General features: G+C 41.7%; 1 protein-coding gene across 1 annotated transcript; it reads right to left on the bottom strand.

Moving 5' to 3' along the window:
* Positions 1–589: 589 nt before the first annotated feature.
* On the bottom strand, positions 590–21,430 carry LOC149463600 (uncharacterized). Its single transcript, XM_089675325.1, has 2 exons — positions 21,296–21,430; positions 590–1,549 (listed from the first exon to the last, which is right to left on the bottom strand). The coding sequence occupies exons 1-2, from the start codon at positions 21,428–21,430 to the stop codon at positions 590–592; spliced, it is 1,095 nt and encodes a 364-aa protein (XP_089531451.1).
* Positions 21,431–22,180: the final 750 nt, after the last annotated feature.

Genomic DNA, 22,180 nt, shown 5'->3' on the forward strand with positions numbered 1-22,180 from the left:
AGGACCATATGGATGAGTTCTTGCTTGAAAAAATTTTAACACCATAGAAATTATATTTCAATGCAGACTGCGTTTATTTTTAAATAATTTTTTAGAATTGTAAAACTCCAGTGCAAATACAGAAAAGCAGTGTCCCAGCAAAGTGAGTACATGAATATATACAAGTCACCACCCCACCCCCCCTCCCAAACATTCTTAGGAACACTCCAATGTATACCATGTTCAAGAGGCTTTACTGTCCTATCCCACATCTTTCGTTTCATTCTTGAGTTTGAGGGATACTGCAAAATGACAGCAAAAGTCTGATCTTTGTATTTCTTGTAGAAGGAGCTGGGATGGACAGAATTTTATACTCAAGTTTCAAGGCTTCAAGTCATATGAAATAGTGTTCTCATTTCCTGACCAGGTTGACAATATATGCAAGCAAAAACACATTTTACATTGCAGTTGTTAAAAATGGCCAAAAGATATCTTGAGTGAACAGTCTTAGGCTCACCTCTTAGAAGCAGTGACACCTGCTTGCCATGCCTAGTCCTGTGAAAACATTTGCAACCATGAGAGAGACTTATCCTATGCATGCACACTAACTTTATAGTGGTCTACAGTTTAACACATCTGACTCTACTTTGGTGTCCAGGGAAATATTATCATACACTAGTCCCTTCCACACTCCTTTCTCCTCCAGGAGAACAGTTTCACCATTAATCTTAGTCTTGCGGATGACCATAGTAAAAGGGATTGAAGCATTATCTATTTTAGACACAACCAGCTGAGCCGTGACTTTGCTGTGCTGTGGAACATTCACTGTAATGCTCCTCTTCTCAACAATTGATCGGTTCGTGGATGCAATCTTTTGGAAAGTACCATTGTAGGCAATGGAGGCTTCAAAAGCCATAATTGTGACTGAGGTGGAATGTGTGGTGTTCAGGCCCCAAGTTGTTTCCCACTGGGTAGTATCCGTAGTACGAACCTCCCAACTAAGGGTGAAGTCATGGCTCTGAGGCGCATCTGTTTTGTTGAAAAAGACGTCTTTCTTTACTACACATGGTCGGCAACTGAGTTTTGACAAATCATCAAGCTCCACATTATAGCTATCGAAACAAGGAGCATACATGTCACCCATCCCAGTACGAAGTCGGCAGCAGTCTTCCATATTGGTTTTACCAACCTCAATGATGTCTTCATGATTTTTATAAGACCTGCAAACAAACAGGCCATTGGATGCCTTTAGGATCACTTTCTCCCCATCATTGTACACATCAAACTCACATGACTTATCCGGAATGATTTTCTCAATCTCCAAGTAAGTGGTTCTATCACAGTCCACCCAACTGACATACACGTCTCGGAAATCCTTCAGTAAGACCTTGCCATTTTGAAGTAAAGAAATATGGAATTTACTGCTGAGGTCCTTCAGGTCTCGGGCAAGGATCTTGTACTGTTTTCCATTACAGTAGGAACACCAGAACATTTCATTGTCCGTCTGAAATGAGACCCCTTCCTCTGCATTCAGATACATGCAGAGTGGGCCTAAACCCTTAGAAATACCCTAGAGGAATAAAAAAAAAATTAAGATTATAGAACAAAGCTTACTACTGGTTTTAAAAATTTGATTTTTCTCTTTCCAGAATGTCATGAGGACATTGAGCACAATCTCCACAATTAGGCATTTTCTATTTATCCTAAATCCAATGTTATTTTCAACATGAAGTCTGTTTGCCCACCATATCCCACTAAACTTTGAAGTAAAGCTGTCTGCACATTACCATAGGAACTAATATTGATTAGGTATATAGAATAGCATGGAATCTAAGTGAAACTAAACCCACCAATTTAACAGTTTCCCAAAACTGGAAGTGTAAAACTTACATCTGAAGCATAACTTGAATGAGAACAGTTACTGGTGATCTTATGTTAGCTCTCAACTGAACTATCAAGCTACTAAATAGTTGGGTGTCATAGCTAATCACGTGCAGCACCATGGCAACTGCAGCTCAAACAGAAGCCAAGATGGCAGAGATGGCAGATTTTAGACTTACTAAAGTGGATGCATGCTTATTTTAAGTCAGTTCTTCACTAGGTAGTGAAGCCTACATTTAAAAAAAAAAAAAAAAAAAAGTCAATGGTAGCTCTTTTTTTTTTTTTTTTTTTTTAACACAGGTTCACACGCCATTAATTTTTTTTCTTTATGTGGTTTGAGCCACCCAGTGCTGAAGCCCTTGTAAATGTATGGTAAACAGTTGCTTCATGGATACAGCCTCTTGCCAGACGTGAGTACAAGTGAGCAGCCCTAATAATTACATGGGCTGTCTGCATGCAACACCTGGCTGCAGAAACAAATGACCCATTCATTTTAAATGGGCCTCAGCACCCATGTGAATGGGCCTTAAAGTAGAAACTAAACAAAAAAAACTTTTTTCGCCATGTTGGATAGATAAAAGGGTCATTTTTGGTCCCCGCGTCTCATTGGAACTTTACTTCCCCTTTACTTTACTTCCTTTCCCATAGCCAAAACAGGAAGTGAGGGGAAATCCTTCCAAAGGACAGAAATTCCTGGGTTTCAGAAAGTAGTGTTCCCATTTGAAAACTTTTCCCTCTTTGTGTTCTAACAGCATGGAATTCGGGGTGTTTTTTTTTTAACTTTAAGTATCAATGATGATAAACAGGACAAAGAATAAGTCTCACTAACTGGGCCACAGACTTTTTGCAGTTGTCCCTCTTCACTGTAAACAAGGCTTTGCATTTAGGTATACTTTAAAGCACCAAGTTCTAGCATGTGTATCTCTCCATTATCAGGCCATTTTTTAGTTTTCCATGCCATGATATAGTTTGACAATTACTAGGACATACAATAACCAAAAACTAAACTACAAACTTTATATCTTTGAGACAGAGCTCTCTTTGGTGGAATTTATCCAGTTGCCAAACACCTGCAGTACATATACTGCAGGTTGGCAACAGCCTAAGTGACATACCTGTACATCGCTTAGCACATTTTCACTTGAGAGCCTACTGGGGTGCGCAGCTCCCCCGACTGCTGTGTACACAGGACAATGGATTGCGGTTTCTGGTATCCACCCACTGATCAGTATGCAATCACAATATCAACAACGCTGTTCTGAATTTCATAAGTGGTGTTTCCTATAGTGAACTGGCCCACAGCTATCACATGGTACTTGGGACAATCACAGCACCCTGCACCATGTGATAGCTGGCGGCCATTCAAAATCATAGCTGTTCAAAACATTGCTGTTACAATGAACTTTGCTGTAACAGCAATCAAAATATAAAAAAAATCTGATCCCTCCTTTTCAGAGTAGTACAATGTTACTATGGTGACAATTACTCTGATGAAAAAAAGATAGTTAAACAAATTTAATTTAAAAAAGTATTTGTATTTTTTTTTTTAACCACACATACTGTCACCAGTCAGTACCCCTGATCTCTTCCACACTTCCTCATATGAAGACACTGAGCTGCACTGGTGACACTATGTAAACAGAAATTGTAAACAAATTGTAAAAAATTAAAAACCCACAACTTTAAACTTTTACACCATTAAAAAAACCACATAAATGCCATTTGTACTGTCCTGGCATTTTAAGAGCCTCAAGAAATGAGATCAACCATGAGGATTGATCGATTTTCAAATATGTATACCATGGTTTGGTCAGAAAAAAAAAAAAAAAAGAAAAACCACAAGTGTATATTAATTGGGTTGTGTTAAAGTTATAGCATCTACAAAGACCGAATACATTTTGGCCTAAATTTATAAAGATTTGATTTTTTTTTATTGGATAGGTTTTATAACTGAAAGCAAAAAGTTTTGGTCTTATTATAAAACCTAGTGGTGATCAAATACCAGCAAATGAAAGTAAAATGTAAAAAAACTACCAGTTAAAGTAGTGCGGTGCCAAAAAGAAAAAAAAATTGCCCTGTTCATGGAGAAACCTTCTGGAGCTTAAGTGGTTAACCACTGTTTTAGTTTTACTATATAAAAAAAAAGAGAACACAAAAAACTGTTCCTTTTACTGTCAATACCAAACAATAAAAATTCCAGGACAGTACAAAGCCTTAAAATGACGGTACCAACCCTGCTGCAGTTTGAAAACATATTGCAGTAGGCAAATAGTTAAATGGTCAGTCCACTCAACAGATTTCAGCATGCAGTAAACACTGGAGTTAAGCCACCTGACAGCATGGGTAGGACTTTGAAGGGTTAAAATTGTGACACCCCCCCCCCCCCCCCCACCCAGGGCGGCACAGTGGCTAAATGGTTAGCACTTATTCCTGGCAGTACTAGGGTCAGTTGAATGTCAGCCATGGCACCACCTGCCTGGAGTTTGCATGTTCTCCCTGTGCCTGCATGGGTTTCCTCCTGGTACTCCGGTTTCCTCCCACCTCCCAAAGACATGCTGGTAGGTTATCTGGATCCTGTCTAAATTGGCCCTGCTATATGTATGTATGAATGTAAATAGGGACCTTAGATTGTACACCCCTTGAAGTTGGGGAATTATGTGAATGTGCAATATATGTAAAGCGTTGCATAAATTGACGCCGCTACACAAATACATGAAATAAATAAATGCTCCAGCAGGCCTGTGTCATCTCCCTGTCCCACTAGGTCAGGGGCTGGCAACCTGTTGATTGCAATCTCCCTGTTGATCACAGCTCTTCCCCAGAACCTGGACTGGAGGGGCAGCATTTACTGGAACTGATCCCCTGTATTTTCATCCTGCAGCAGGTGAAAGCCAGATTCTCCTCCACCTCCTGCTGGCATTCAGCTGCTGCAGGAGGAAAACAGGGGATCAGCTCTTGTAAAATGCTACCTCCACTATCCAGCTTCCCCTTCTGTTGCCCAGACTCCCCACCCCGTTCCCCAACCCCCTCCCCACAGCCCTGCCAGATTCCCCTCTTCTCCTGCTGGCTGCAGCAGCAATCATTTTAGGGTGGAGAGCAGGGGAAGAAGCTGGTGTCTTACCAAACCCTTCTTTTAAATATACACAGTGAGCGATCACTCACTGTTCATAAATGAAGCATAGTAAACGGTTTACTATGCTTTTGTCTGAATGGAACAGGAAGACTGCAGAGCACTTCCTGTGTTCATTCTGCATAGCTGAGGTTGCAGAGATGGAGATTGAGGACTATTCAATCTTTCTCGGTCTCAAAATTAAGACACCAGGGTTCTGTTTAGACTCCTGATAATTTCACCAAAGCCCCACCCAAACACAAATGTGGTAACACTCAACACTCCCAGTTGGACAGGTAAAGTTGTCAATTAAGTCAGGAAACCTCAATATTGGAATATCCAACACATAACAGAACCTGGGAGTTGACTCCACTCACCTGGCTCCACTCAGTTAAAATATCACTTTAACATGAACTGACCATTTAAAAACTACCTTCCAAGCACATCCTTCCCACAAGTGTGTTCCTGTAGCAAACAAAATCAGAAAGTACAGTTTCTAGACACTCCACGTTCCCTGGCAGTTTTAGGATTTGTCCTGCATTTGTCTTCAGAAATGTCCCAGGTTTTCAGTACTTACCAAATCCCTTCTACCTGTTCTAGTCACTATCTCCTGATCATTTACAGTTGAGTCAACATTACAAATTATACCTTGCTCAGCAAATATTACCTGTGACTAGTAATACATTTAAATGTGATAGGAATCACTCACAGTCTAAATACCATTCCTCCTAAATTAACCCAATTATGAATGGGCACACAGCTAAAATTGAAAGGGGAAGACAAAAGTGGATTTAAACCACCACTGGGAATTTTTCACTGTCCTCCACAGGGAGATTTTCTCCCACCTCTACCAGTGATGTCACAGGTCACTAGTGAATAAAAAGTAGCACTAGACTGGTGCACAAGATTGCTACAACCACATTTATCTCTGGTACGCTTCATCCTGAAGAGATGTCATCACAAAGGCCTCTGCTTACCATCTGGAATACTGCTGTGACTGAAGAGAACACTGAAAAGAAAGAAAGAACACAGCTTTAGGCCTGCAGCACATGCCAAATCAAGAATCACACAATGGGTCATTGACTCAATCATTAAATTCAGAGGCCATTACATAAATTAAGTTTCATACAGGGATGGAGGAATCTAAATTAAGTTTCATACTGCTTGTGTGGATGGAGGAATCTTTTTCAATTAATAAAAAATATGGGCAGCACAGTGGCTAAATGGTTAGCACTTCCGCCTGGCAGTACTAGGGTCGTTTGTTCGAATCCCAGCCACAGCACCACCTGCCTGGAGTTTGCATGTTCTCCCTGTGCCTGCGTGGGTTTCCTCCCACACTCCAAAGACATGCTGGTAGGTTAATTGGATCCTGTCTAAATTGTCCTAGTATGTGATTTAGGGACACACACACACACACACACACACACACACACACACACACACACACACACACACACACACACACACACACACACACACACACACACACACACACACACACACACACACACACACACACACACACACACACACACACACACACACACACACACACACACACACACACACACACACTAAATTGCCGGCGCTATACAAGTACCTGAAATAAATAATATATCCATATCCCATGTATGGCCACCCTAAGGCTGGCCAAAATTCAGCTGGTTCAGTAGGGATCAGCCAAATTTCCATCCATGTACAGGTACTGTGGTTGTACAGCAGTCTGTCCTGCTGAAAAATTTCCTCTCGATCAGTACTGCAGGCTATAGACTGCAATGCTGATCTGTGAATTCTGGCAGCATGGAAGTATCCCTGCTGTCAAAATAGAAGACTCAGTGGGAAGGATTCCCCCCATCCACCTCAGATATGTGGTTGTCTTTTTAATTCAAACTGCCGGTTGAAGAAAAAAAAAAACCCACACACTTCCATGACCAGCTTTATTCACAGGACCACCAACTAAAATAAAGGAATGCTGGTACCACTATGTAAAGGCGGCTATGCACAGTTTGAATTTCAATCAATTCCTGCTGAACCCACCATATTTCAGTCGTAGGTGAATATTGGCACCAACTGGCAGGGCAAACCGAAAATGTCTAGCCAAACAGTATTTAAAGCAGAACTTCACCCAAAAAGGGAAGATCCACTCTTCATCCTCCACCCCCCTCTGCTATATTTACAGTAAATTTTGCAGGGGGTGGGGTGGGTACCTGGTTTTGACAGATACCCACTCCCACAGCGATTCCACTGGAAGCTCCCCTTTCCCCCCTAACATGTTACAGGTCCCAGAAGGCTTCAGGCCATTCACAAAGCACAGCATGGCTCTCGTATGCACAGTGGACAAGACGACTCCCGGGAGTCAAAGCTGGTTGCCCACAGTTAACATGCTGGCGCTAGGGACCCAAAGACTGGTGAAAAACAGGCCCAGGTGAGGACAGCTGTATCCCTGAACAGGCAAATGTACTTTTATAGAGTCATCAGCTATAGTTTTTGTAGCTGCGGACTTAATTTTTGCAAACCAAACTGAAGCTCCACTTTAAGAAGCCGAAGGCGCTGCAGCTGCTTGAATAAAAACCACCAGGAAAGATTCCTTCATCCATGCTATTTAGCATGGATAGAGAATCCATTATATTGCCATTTCAGGCCATGTTTGTATGGCTAGTCCAGGGACTGGCAAGCTGTAATACAATTACATACTTGCATTTGGGTTTAGATATGCAGCTGAACTACAGGATAAGCAATTACTGTCTAAATTCAGGAGTTGTGTATTTATCCTGGAATCTTTTACTTTTTGTATTTCTTTCAGATCTGTGCAGTAATAGTGTGAAACTTTGCCTTTGGACAGGAGCGTCCTTTAATTACTACAGGTACTTCTATAGTACCATCAATTTACACAGCTCTTTACATATATGGGCAGCACAGCAGCTAAATGGTTAGCACTTCCGCCTGGCAGTACTAGGGTTGTTGGCTCAAATCCCAACCATGGCACCACCTGTCTGGAGTTTGCATGTTCTCCCTGCATGGGTTTCCTCCGGGTATTCCTGTTTCCTCCCACATTTTAAAGACATGCTGGTAGGTTAATTGGATCCTGTTCAATTTGGCCCTAGTAGGTGTACGTAAGAATATAAGTTAGGGACCTTAGATTGTACACCCTTTGAGGGTTAAGGACCAGGGGTGGACTGACCATTTGGAAACTCGGGCACTGCCCGAGGGCCCGGAGTCAGTAGGGGGCCCCATGAGATGTCCCTAGTACCTTTTTCATAGGCTTTGAGTTTGGGCAAGGACACAGGGGCCCCATGATCCTCTATTGCCCGGGGGCCCCATGAGTTGTCAGTCCGCCCCTGTTAAGGACTGATGTGCATGTACAATATATAGATGTAAAGCACTGCTTACATTGACAGTGCTATACAAGTACCTGAAATAAATATATTGTTTGCAATGCAAAATTGAGGCAAATTTCCACAGGTGTGTACCTTGCCTATAGAAATGCATGATTGGACATGGGTATACATCAGTACCAACACACAGACCAACTACATCAAGGGACTTCTGTCTGTACATAAAAATGCATGTAGTACCATAGTACACCCATGTACTGCCATGAATTTCTAAGGATGACTGCTAAAAGCAGGCTCCCATGTAAGGAAATTATGCCTGAATTTTGGGATATATAGCCCCACCCACATGGAAGAAAAATATATTGTAAAAATATTCTTCCCAAATATATTGCCATATATTTTGAAATACTACAATTTTGGACACATTACAGGATATATGAAAAATATTTCTAAAAATACATTTCAAATATACTGTATGTCTTTAAAACACAAATCTACATTTTTGTAGATAAAATATATTTGTTTTTTACATAAATTGTAACATTTTTACATATTTGTAAATGCATTCCAAAAGTGTAGATTTGTCTTTTTAAAGACACAGTATATTTGAAATTAATTTTTAAAAATATTTTTCATATATCTTGCAATAAAAACAAGTGTGTGGAAATATGGCCAAAATTGTATTTCAAATATATTTTTCTTCCATATCGGCAGTGTGGTATTGCAAAATGTATGACACTTGGCACACAATGAAGAGGTTGTTTCTGGTGAATGAGGGGAATCTGGGGAAATTTGCACATCATGCAGGATGAAAGAGAAAAAAAAAAAAAAGCAGCTCCCTAGGGTGACCCCCAGGATTTTAAGGTGAGTCGATGCAGCTGACAAACTCTCCTGACTTTGAGAACATTCGATTAGGCGTTGTACACGTGCCCTAGACTTCATTAAGCATGTCAGATACTCTTTAGAAAAAGGTCTAGTGGTACTGTGACAAATTGGGTAACAGAATCATGTACAGGTCAGTAGACAATACATGAAATCTGTCAACTCCGAAGCCCTGTTCACATATAGTAAGGGGACATGCGTTTTACCACACTGGAAAAACAGGTCACCACTGAGACACCACCTAAGATTTCATGTAAATACCCAAATAGGTGGAGTGTCCTAAACATTGAAATTACACTGTGGGGGCATCCATAGGTGAAAACAAAGACCAATGGGACTTTATGCCTCCAGTAGTGCAAAACAGCTGATTAATATTCCTTATGCAATTTAAATACAAAAAAGTAATGTACAACTTTTTTTGTTGTAATAAAATAGCATACGTAATTTTATTCAGCTGTCGCTTTCATTACTGGAGGTATAATTAAAGTTCCATTGGTTTTTATTTTCACATATGGACAATGCCTCCCATAACATAATGCCAATGGATTGTTTCTCAACTCTCCACCGGAGTATTTGCAGCAGTCAAATATTGCACTAGTTTTATGTTGCCCGCTTATATGTTGATCTGCCCGACTTTTGCCGCTGATCTTTTGTTATATGTGGCCCAAGACATTTCCTCTTCTTCCAATGCGGCCCAGGAGTGTCAAAAGGTTGGATACCCCAGGTCTACAGATTTCAGCAAGCTTTGTTAAGACGAAGGGTGTTTTCTCACTTTAAAATGCACCCTGCCCACAGTTCCCTGCAAAATCCCGATCATGCGATCAACTGCAATTCAGCATCCCAAGTGAAAACAATGGGAGGCTGCTGGCTCTTGTAGCTAACCACATCAACTCACATGTACATGCTCATGAAGCGATCACATGCGAGTGACCAGCCCTGGATGGGGCATCACACTGGCTAAATGGTTAGCACTTCCACCTAGCAGTACTAGGGTCGCTGGTTCGAATCCCAGCCACAGCACCACCTGCCTGGAGTTTGCATGTTCTCCCTGTGCGGGTTTCCTCTGGGTACGCCTGTTTCCTCCCACACTCCAAAGACATGCTGGTAGGTTAATTGGACCCTGTCTAAATTGGCCCTAGTATGTGTATGTATGAATGTCAGTTAGGGACCTTAGATTGTACACCCCTTGAGGGATAGGGACTGATGTGAATGTACAAAATATATATGTAAAGCGCTGCACAAATTGACGACGCTATACAAGTACATAAAATAAATGTGATCACTGCTTGGGAAGTTACATTTGAGTGGGCAGTTATCTGGGAAATTAAGCAGCTTCCCATTGCCTTCAAATGGGGCTGCGGACCCACAGCTAGTCACAGGAACCGCTGCTGGGTTTCTGAATTCATTGAGGGGAGAGGACATTCCCAATTGTGAATGCACCCCAAGACAGGCTTCAGGGTGGAGAGAACTCTAAATGGTAATACAGGCGGTCACTTAAGCTGCTAGCAACATGAGCTCATTCATATTGTGCGCTGATTAGCGATATTCCACATTGGATAAATTCAGGTCACCACTAGGGCACAGGGAAAACAATTGCTTTCTTTGTGCACCATTCCCAACACAATACTGGTGTGATGCGCAGCATATTGCAGTGACAAGAAACACAGCGTGTTCACTTTTCTGCACTAGATAGCGCCACATGTCACCTCACAGCAGCACAACATGAATCACAAAAAAACAAAAACAGCTCAACACATTGAAAACCTATATCGCACAGCTCCCTGCCATACAGGCTAGTGTGAAGCTAGCCTTCATCAGAGTGCTAAAGTTATTGATGCCTGCAAGCGAGCCAGCACCACCATTTATTTAACTTTCCCAAACTAAAGGACGCCTTAAAACAAAGCTTGCTGTACACAATGTTGTTATACAAACTGCTACCATATGCTGGAAGCCTTACAACCCAGTGTCATTCTTCACCATCATTACTCACCACAAAGAGTACACCTCTGAGAAGAAAGGCAAACAACACTATAAGCCCCCCCTGCTGGGATTTATCATCCTGAGCCAGGGCAGCTGTGCTGGGTCAGCCCCTAATTAGAACATTAGCAGGAGGCAGGAAGGAAGGGATGTTGGGAAATCTTGGAATAAACACAGATGGTATGATTGCTGGAACAAAATCAGGTTTAAATTGCTTTTCTGCAGCATAGGGGAGATTTTCCCTCACTTCCTGTGTGGTCACCGAGAAAGGTAGGGAGCAAAATGCCTCCATCAGGGGCACAGACGGTGATAAAAGTTATTCTTTTGCCTTACCTTATCAAAAACTACAAACACTGTCTAGGCTAAAGTTGTACTTTAAGGTATACCAGGCATGTATATTATTGGGCTGCCATTGCTGGCCTCATTCTGAATGAGCTACTAGCATAGCTCCTAACTGTCCCTAATTTTGTAAGGATTGTCTCTCTTTGGGAACCAAATCAAACAGTGCATATTTCCTCCTCAAAAAAGAAATGGGGCTGCTGTGGCACCCCAAAAACCAAAAGGATACGTTTCAGATGAGGATATAATAAAAAAAAAAAAACAGCCACTGTGAATGATGGTGGCAGCTCCCATAAAAACAGGACCTGACTTTACCTAAAGCAGGCCATACATGGGTCGAATTCCGGAAATCGTGCATGCTGGAAAATTCGTGAAAAACTACAGATTTTAGAAATCATTGGTGGCACCATCGGATTAAAGAACGAACAATGTTTTTGATTTTCGATCGAAAAATCAAAAACATTGTTCGTTCTTTAATCTGATGGTGCCACCAATGATTTCTAAAATCTGTAGTTTTTCACGAATTTTTCAGCATGCACGATAAATGAAATGGGGAGGAACCACGAAAATCGGACGGTGCCATTGCCCCACTAACAGAGCAAAAATCGGCCGATTATTCTTGGGTCCGATTTTCGAACAAAAATTTGTTCAGAAATCGACCTATGTATGGCCGGCCTTAAGCACACATAAGAACAAGAGGGGGCGCCGCCATCTAAGTGTAACCTATTTATGTCCAAAAAACATAAACAAAAGTGTAAAATATTTATGGTTTTATGGAAATAAACAGATTACACTAAGATGGAGGTGCCCCCTCTTGTTTGCTCCTCCTTCCTCTTCAATTGTTGATCTTTCTGCAATTTTGAAATGACAAACTGAGGCCTCATGCACACTGGACGTTTTTGCTATCTCTCCTAGACGCTTTTTTTCAGTGTTTTGGTAGAAGAAACACTTGACAGTTGAAATGTGTGTAGGCGCATCAAGCCCTTGGGTGTTAATTCAGTTCATTGGACAAAATATTAATTTACTCTAGCCATTGATTGAAATAATTCACCTAGCGTTCATGCACATTTAGACACGTTAAAACGCATTTACAGAAATCACGCTTTTTTCTGCCAAAACACCCGTGCTCCTGGACATACTGGCAGTGGGGAGTTTTTCTTCCTCTAAACTCCTCTAAATGCCTATGTGTGCATGGACCTATAGGCTAACATGCAGGGGTTTCCTACAGTTAAGTCACTGTATCAAGTGACGAAACACGTCAGGGGCGGGGCCATGTGACGTCATCACACCTGTAAGTGCGAGTTCAGCCATCTATTCAGGGATATTCGTCATTAAGGGGTGCTGTGATCTTATGAGAAGTGGTTTTAAAAAGGTAATTTATCTAGTGCATTGGATGTTATAAATGTGAGTAGTTTTATATTCTTTTTTAAAAATATTAAGGAATTTGTTTGATACTGCACCATGGGAGCCTCTATATTTTATCTCCTTTACTGAATTAGTCGGAGTCTGTGGTAGTAAAGTGATATTCACCTGTTAAAAAGTGGTTTGGAGGAGTGCTGTGCAGTTTTGACCCAGAGTGCTGGGAAAGCATTTTTTTAAAACAATATTTATTGAATTTTATACACTTGGTACAAAAATATCTTGACATACAACACTGTAAACCATTTTTCCATAAGACTGGTGAGTACAGACGTCAGTACAACTTCTGTAATGGAAACAAAAGGCAGTATTCAAATAGGCATCAATGTCACAAAAAATCAGTACAACATAAGCCAAATTCCAAAAATGAAGCAATTCCCTAGCAAGGGAAGTTTGGTTATGAAGGCCTGAACAATAACATCTCTATTAACTGCTTCCCACCTGGCCACTGCACATAAACGGCCAGGTGGGAGCTTCGCCGTTCTGAGTGCATGTTCAGGAACTTGCGCACATGCGCAGCCTCGTGTGTGCCTGTGTCTCTTGGACACAGCACAACACTGCTCGGCAGATGGGCCCTCTGATTGGCCCTTCTGATCACATGACAGCTGTGTCCAATCACAGCTGTCATGTGATGTCAACAAAGCCGCCATTCCGTTGATCGGCTCTGCTTCTCCTCACACAGAGCCGTGAGTGAGGAGAAGCAGAGCCGGTCAGCGAGCACACACAAGCACCTCACCCACACGTCACCCTGTCATAGTACCAGTGATCCACTTCTGTCCCCATACTAGTGATCCACATCTGTGATCCACATCTGTCACAGTACCAGTGATCCATCCACATCTGTCACAGTACCAGTGATTCATCCACATCTGTCACAGTACCAGTGATCCATTTCTGTCCCCATGCTAGTGATCCACATCTGTGATTCACATCTGTCACAGTGCCAGTGATCCATATCTGTCAGAGTACCTATAATCCAGATCTGTTACAGTGCCAATGACATCTGTCACAGTACCCGTGATCCACATCTGTCACCGTACCCATGATCCACATCTGTCACAGTACCAGTGATCCACATCTGTCACAGTACCAGTGATCCACATCTGTTACAGTGCCAGTGATTCACATCTGTCACAGTACCCGTGAGCCACATCTGTCACCTTACCCATGATACACATCTGTCACAGTACCAGCGATCCACATCTGTCACAGTGCCAGTGATCCATCCACATCTGTCACAGTACTAGTGATCCACATCTGTCACAGTACCAGCGATCCACATCTGTCACAGTTCCAGTGATCCATCCACATCTGTCACAGTACTAGTGATCCACATCTGTGATTCATATCTTTCACAGTGCCAGTGATGCACATCTGGGATCCGCATCTGTCACAGTGCCAGTGATCCGCATCTGTCACAGTGCCAGTGATCCGCATCTGTCACAGTGCCAGTGATCCGCATCTGTCACAGTATCCATGAGCCCCTTCTGTCACCGTACCTGTGATCCACATCTGTCACCGTACCTGTGATCCACATCTGTCACCGTACCTGTGATCCACATCTGTCACCATACCCGTGATCCACATCTGTCACAGTACCCGTGATCCACATCTGTCACAGTACCCGTGATCCACACCTGTCACAGTACCAATTGAAAGCAGTGGGGCAGCAACGGATTCTGAGAAGGAGAGAGTCCAAACAAAGAGGTTCAGGAGATCTGAGGAGGAGCAGGCATTCACCAGTAGTGCAGTGGCGAGTATAAACAGCGCAGCACTCCCAGAAGATAGGCAGGCATCCAAAGGTAATTCCATTGTCCTGGTGCTCCAGGGCCTTTAAAATTGTGGTAGGTAGCCAGGAAATGAGTGTAATTTATGCCTCCAGAACAACTGTAGGTCCTACTTGGATGTTGGTCCTCTGTATGTGTTCAAGCTGTGGAAAAGTCTTACACATGTGGTATCCCCATACTCAGGAGGAGCAGCAGAATGTATTTTGGGGTGCAACTTTTGGTATGTACATGCTATGTGTTAGAAATATCTTATAAATGGACAACTTTGTGTAAACTTTTCTGAAAAAAATTACATGTTCAAAATACTCATTATGCCTCGTAGAAAATACATTGGGGTGTTTGCTTTCCAAAATGGGGTCATTTTGTGGGTAATTCCAATGTTCTGGTGCTCTAGGGCCTTCAAAATTGTGATAGGTAGTCAGGAAATGAGATGTGTAATGTAAGCCTCCAGAACGCCTGTAGGTGCTACTTGGATGTTGAACCTCTGGATGTGGCCAGGCTGTAAAAAAGTCTTACACATGTGGTATCCCTATACTCAGGAGGAGCAGCAGAATGTGTTTTGGGGTGAAGATGTAAGTATACATATATGCTGTATGAGAGGAATAACCTGTTAATATAACAGTTGTGTGGAAAAAAAAACAAATTGTATTTAGTGTCTTCATTTTCCAAACAATTGTGGGAAAAAAATTACAGGTTCAAAAAACTCACCATGCATATTACTAAATACCTTGGAATGTCTACTTTCCAAAAGGGGTAATTTGGGGGATATTTGTACTGTCCTGGTTTGTTAGTGCCTCAAGAAATGAGATACTGTAGGATGTCAGTACATCAGGTGTGTTCAATTTTCAATGATTGGTATCATAGATTGTAGACTCTATAGCTTCCACAAAGACCAAATAAAACACACCAATTGGGATTATTTTTACCAAAGCAATGTAGCAGTATACATTTTGGCCCAAATTTATGACGGAAAATTACTTATTTGGAAAATTTTATAACAGAAACAAAGAAAAATAAAAAAAATAAACCCAATGCTAATTAAATACCACCAAAAGAAAGCTTGATTTTTGTGAAAAAATGGACAAACATTTCATTTGGGTACAGTGTTGCATGACTGAGTAATTATCATTCAAAGTGTGAGAGCACTGAAATCTGAAAATTGGCCTGGGCAGGAAGGGGGTAAAAGTGCCCTGTATTGAGGTGTTTAAAAAGACAATTGAGAAAGAGTGTCATATGAGCTAAAGATCACAAGGAGTAGCATGGGCTCCATTGTGTGACTGGGGAATAGAGAGCTGTGGGGTGGGGCTATAAGAGAAGATGGACAATCGTAGTTTACCCAATGTATTGGTAAGTTGAGCTTTGAGATACCAAACCAAATATCGAAAAGGTTCCATATGGGTGGCTAGCTCTGCAGGAGTAAAGGAGTATTCCATGAAGTGCCGCCATCTATAGATGAAGCAACGTGTAGACTTAAAATTCAGAGTAATGGTGTCCATCTTCTCCAGATTAAATAGGGCAGTTAATGCCTGTATTACCGTCTTGAGCTGTGGAGGGTTTGGCTGTATCCAAGCTTGCATGACTGCTCTGCGAGCTACCAATAAACCAATAAACAAATATGGATCTACAGAGGAAGAGCATTAAGACTTGCCGACATCGTGGGATCTTGATAATTGAAGAAACAAGGCATAGGGTCTTTGCTGAGAGAGATGTTGTACAGATAATTAATGTAATGAAGAAGTCGATCCCAGAAGGTGGAAACTTGGGCACATTCTCAAAGGTGATGAAACAAAGTAGGTCGAGTGTGGTCGGACTAAGGACACATAGGGCAGGGAGTGACAGCTGGATTCTCTGAGAAAGGATAGTAAGCTCTGTGAATGGTTTTGAATTGAGTTTCCCGCCATGTTTCGCAGAGGACAAGTGAAGAGATTTTCCAGTATCCCGACATTATTTTGTCTGGAGTTTCATCAGTAGACAGTATGGGAGTCCACGGCTTAAAAGGAGTAAGATGGTATTTTTCAGACTGGTGTGAGAGTAGATGAGACTAGATTGCCGAGATGCAATAATTATCCTGATACAGTCGAATTTCTATAAAGGAGCGCTGAATGGAATGTTGTTTTGGAGAATAGCAAGTCCGAAGGAAGGTCACCAGCTGATGGTAGTAAAAGATATAAGATCCCAGTAGAGAGTATTTGGCAGCTAGTACTGAACAGGGCTGGAAGGTAGGTTTGGTATTATCAAAGATAGATATGACTTTAGTAAGTCCGCTATGAGACCAGTGGGTAAATGCTGTATGCTCAGTCACTGGAGGGAATATAGGGTTTCCAAGAAAAGGCAGATGGGAGGATATCCTTAGCGGTAGGCCAAGTAGTTTCCGCATTTCCCTCCAGGCCAATACTGTGTCTCTAATCAGGGGATTTGATCGGAGAGATCGAGGTGAGGCCTTGAGGTTAGAATGCAGAATGGCTGGAAGGTGTAGTGGAGACACCAGGGTCTCCTCTAGGGAGTAGTTAGAATAACGCATTTTCCCAATAATCTAATCAAGACTCTGATAAAGAAGGCAGGACAGATTGTAAAATCTAATATTCAGCAGGCCTACACCCCCCTCACTCCTTGGGAGACTGAACATTTGAAGTGCAATACACGTTTTTTTACGCTGCCACAGAAAGGTCTGTAGAGCCCTATGAATCTTTCATTTATTTTTATTTATTTATGGTACTTCTATAGTGCCATCAATTTACGCAGCGCTTTACATACATATATATTGTACATTCACATCAGTCCCTAACCCTCAAGGGGTGTACAATCTAAGGTATCTTCTGAATCTTCTGAACATCAGAATGTTTTAACTGAAGAGGGAGTATTTGCAAAGGATAGAGCAATCTTGCAAAAGAAACCATTTTGTAAAGATGACATCTCCCAAAGAGTGAAAGGAAGAGTCGTCCAACCTTCCAGTTCCTGTACAATCTTGTTGATTAAAGGAGGGTAATTTAGGTAATAAAGAGACAATGGTTCTCTGCCTACGTGGATGCCCAAATACATAATAGATTGAGTAGCTATACCAAATGGAGAGGAAGGAATCCAGTACTTTGATGTAGCAGCATTCAAAGGGAGTACTTTGCTTTTATCAAACTTGATTCTTAGGCCAGAGCATTTATGGAAGGACGCAAACAGGTCCTGAAGTAGTAGGAAGTCTTTGGGTGGATCTATTCTGAGAACAGTAATATATCATCTGCAAAGAGAGCTGAGCAGAGAATAAGGTTCATGACACTACTAATTTAGATTTTTTTACATTTTTACACTGGACATGTTTAATGGCAAATAGTAAAAAATATTGTTTTTTTTCTCAAAATTGTTGGTCTTTTTTTGTTTTTATAGCACAAAAAAAAAACTTACAGGCGATCAAATACCACCAAAAGAAAGCTCTATTCATGGGAAAAAAAGGATGTAAATTGCATTTGGGTGCAGTGTTGCATGACCACGCAATTGTCAGTTAAAGTAACGCTGTCATGTAATGCAAAAAATGGCAAGGGCAGGTGGTTAAAGGCAGTTGGATATTCCATGGATCAACAATCTACAGTAGTCATTCTCAACCAGGGTTCTTCCAGATGTTTTTAGGGTTCCTTGAGCAGAGGTTGATTGACCTCCCATTTGATGGTGCCAGCCTAATTCTAGGGCTAAGGTTACTTGGCATAGCCAGCTGCAGGACGCCAATGATCATTTTAACTTTCTGTAAGGGTGACATTCTTTCCACTGGCCAACAATATAAAGAGGCCTTTGCAGAACAGAGTGGGCAGATGACAGGTCCGTGTCCACTCAGTTTATGCAGAGTGGACTTAGATACATACATAGAAACATTAACAATAACATATAAAGCCATTTATAACTCTGCCCCAAATTACATCTCCAATCTTGTCTCCAAATATCATGCAAACCCTACTCTACCTCCTACTCTCTAGCTCCCTTGTCTCCTCCTCCCATGCTCATTTCTAGGACTTCAGAGCCTCCCCCATCCTCTGGAACTCTCTACCCCAGTTTATCAGACTGCTCATTTTTAGGTGATCTCTGAAAACCTGTCTCTTCAGGGAAGCCTATCCTGCCTTCAGCTAATAATGGAATCTTCTCTTCCTCCTACCAGTCCATCCACCACAGTTATTACCTTTTGTACCACTAGCTCCTCCCTCTTAGATTGTAAGCTCCAAGGAGCAGGGCCCTCCTAACCCACTTGTATTGAACTCTACTGTTGCTGTATTGTCTCCCGTTATATTGTAAAGTGCTGAGCAAACTGTTGGCGCTATATAAATCCTATGTGGAAATATAAAATGCAGCGCTGTGTGGTGTTGCCCTAATATAGGCAACAATAATATAGAAATAAGCTATATAAATCCTGTATAATAATAATAGAGCCCACTGTGCTCTATGGGGGGCCGGGACTAAATGGTCTCCACTGTCCATTTACACCCAACTACCCTCTTATCACCCTGGATGGAGGGGGACAGATCCCCTTCCATTTTTTTTTTTTTTTTAGCAGACCAGATCGAATTGAGGTTAGGTGGGTATAAATGGACAAAAGTCTGGTTACACATGCCAATCCATAGGGGTGAATAGAGGACCCAATCTGGTTCATCTGAAAAACTAATGGACCTAATCAGAACTGCCCTGTGAAAGGGGCCTAGTGAAGAAGAGGAGGTGGGCAGAGTCCTGTTCTGTTTCTGTTTTCCTGACAGAGCAGGGTGAGTGCTTGTTGTCTGTCTAGGACTGGAAATGTTTCTGATTGAACCAACAAGTAAAAATTAGAATTAGGGGAAAAAAAATTAAAAAAAGAAATCTAATGAAGACACCACACCAAAGTAGAAGCAAGCTGTAACATATTACATTTTTGGGCTTGGGCTTGGGCTTGGGCTTGGGGATACACTTCAATCCTCTAGCACCCAAAATCTGAAATATGAATTTTAGGTGGACTGACCCTTTACGTTTCCCTTGTTGCGAAACTGTACTCCAGGAACACTTTCTTTTTTTCAAAGATATAAAAGAGGAAAAATCCATTTGGGACTTATTCCAGAGGGCTTTGAGAAGCTTTTTATCTGAGATCAGAGCACAGAGATGTTTGCTGCAAGCTGGAGACACTGTAAGACCAAAACAGCAGTCAGATTGTTATCAGGTGTCAGATCTCACACACCTTTTCCTCACCCTGCTTTGTTCTATACTGTTCATCCTATGGAACAGAGATAACCAGCAGATTTGCATCATCTGTCATTTAATTGCAAAATGACAACGACATTCCAAAATGTACTTTTCTGGAACAGAAAGATTTAGAACGAAGTAAAGCAACATTTTCTAAAAAAAAAGAATTGAAATGATAAATATAGAGAGAATAGACATGGAGAATTTGCATTGACTTTTTTGATGGACATGCTTTGCTACGCAGCTTTTGTTGTCAGAAAACAAGTTGGTGTTTCAGTTTTGGGAGCTTTATAAACTAATGAGCAGAATATGGAAATAATTTTTAGAATTGCATATGTATCAGGATTTTAGATCCTGTGTTAATAAAAATCCAGACTAGAGTTAAATGTTATAGAAGATAAAAACAATGACATGCAAAAAAGTATTTCTTTATTCTAGAAGCAAAGCTGAACCTTTATAATAGATGTAAAGTACTATATATGTACAATGCCTAATAAAAGTTCATCATTTAATAATGTGAAAGATTGATATAAGACCACCTTTTTCAAACAAAGTTTGACTGTCAACTGGTTTTATTTTGATACTTATATAGACCAAATAATTTTCCTTAGTTAAATAAAACTTCAGAATAATTGCCCTAAGATAGTTGTTCCCAGCATCTAGCATGAACTTTTTTTAAGCATTTTTTTAAACTAGCCAAAATCGGTTGTATATTAGATCTGAACGTGTATGGGCACCATTGGTGATACAAACTAAGGTGAGTAATGTAGATAATGTAAATACATAATAAAATACGCAAGGTGCTGTAATAGGACAGTTCATATATGCAGTGCCCTCCGAAGAGTAATCTGTGTTGGATCGCTCATCAGAAGCTATTTGATAGGTTGTGAGGAGGCATTATGTCGCATCTTCACAGCCTGACTTAACCCTGTAACTGATGTATTGCTGCATCACAGTCGCATGCATTGCACATGGTTGTAGGCATAGACTTGCCTGGGTCATTTTTGGTGGATGTAATGCCTACTACATACTATGCTTTGTGGCCATTGCAGAAATTAAGTGGCAAGCAGTTGGGGGTGGTAAAACTGTGTGTCTTCACTTCCTGTCTCAGAGAAAGTTCAGTTTGAGCCATTCATTTTGTATGGGCTCAAATCACATTGCACTGCACAAAAAAATAGGTATTGGTAATTGGACTCGGTGAGTACCTGATAAAAAGTATCAGTACTCGTACTCATTCTTATAAAAAATGGTATCAGTTCAACCTTAACGCCAACAGTTTGTACAGCGCTTTACCTGAGATGCAGCAGTTCCTTTGGGGGTAAGCGCTATATATATACATACATATATATATACATATACACATATATATATATATCGTGTTCCGGCTATACATATGTAGCGCTTACTCCCAAAGGAACCGCTGCATCTTGGGTCCCTTGTTCTTCTTCCCACAACTCTACAAACAGGCCCACGCACTCTGACACACTTGTGGCCTCAACCTGTGGCCTGCGGGCCGCATATGGCCCTTGGAGCCTTCTCATGTGGCCCTTGACCTAAGCTTGGGAACCTGCCTTCAGAGTGCACTAAGCCGGGAGCAGAGGAAGAAGGTGGCCACTGAGAGAGTAGGAGCCACATAAGCCCATGCTTCTTCTGTCCCATCTGCTCCTGTCCCGGGCTCAGTGATTCCAAGTGCACTTCACCTGGGACCTTTCTAGGAGCCTGGAGAGCGATGCCAACAGAGGATGAAAGAGGAAAAGGCCAGTGTATTAAACAACATATACACTGCGTTTTTGCATATTAGCACCTATAAAAGGGTTAACATGATCTGGAGGTGCAGTGCAGTGCACCTGAGGCTTTCCTGCAGGTTAGCTGCACTGAGCCATTGACTTCTATTATATCCTGTGGGTTTGGTGTGCTTTCAGAAAGTGCCACCACACCCGCTAGATATAATAGAAGTCTATGGCAAAGCACAGCTAACTGACAGGAAAACCTCAGGTGCACTGCACTGCACCTGTAGTGTGGGTAAACCGCAGCACATCAGTGTGAAAGCAGCCTTATGGGGGGCTCAGCACAGTAAGGGCTCATTTACATTTGCAGTTTGGGAGGTGGTAAAACCCCATAGTTGAGACGTGTTTTTACCGCAACCCCACCACCACTGGTGTAGGGTCTGTGAAGCCTCCCTGTCACATTCTTTTTTACACTTGGACAGGAAGGGTGGTGGGGGCAGCATATACAGGAACCAATCCCCTCCATTTTCTTTCTGCAGCTTCTGAAAGACAGCTTCTCCTCGT

This window comes from Staurois parvus, unplaced genomic scaffold (assembly GCF_062004578.1).
Source record: "Staurois parvus isolate SC_StPar_1 unplaced genomic scaffold, SC_StPar_1.0 ptg000154l, whole genome shotgun sequence".
Lineage (NCBI taxonomy): Eukaryota > Metazoa > Chordata > Amphibia > Anura > Ranidae > Staurois > Staurois parvus.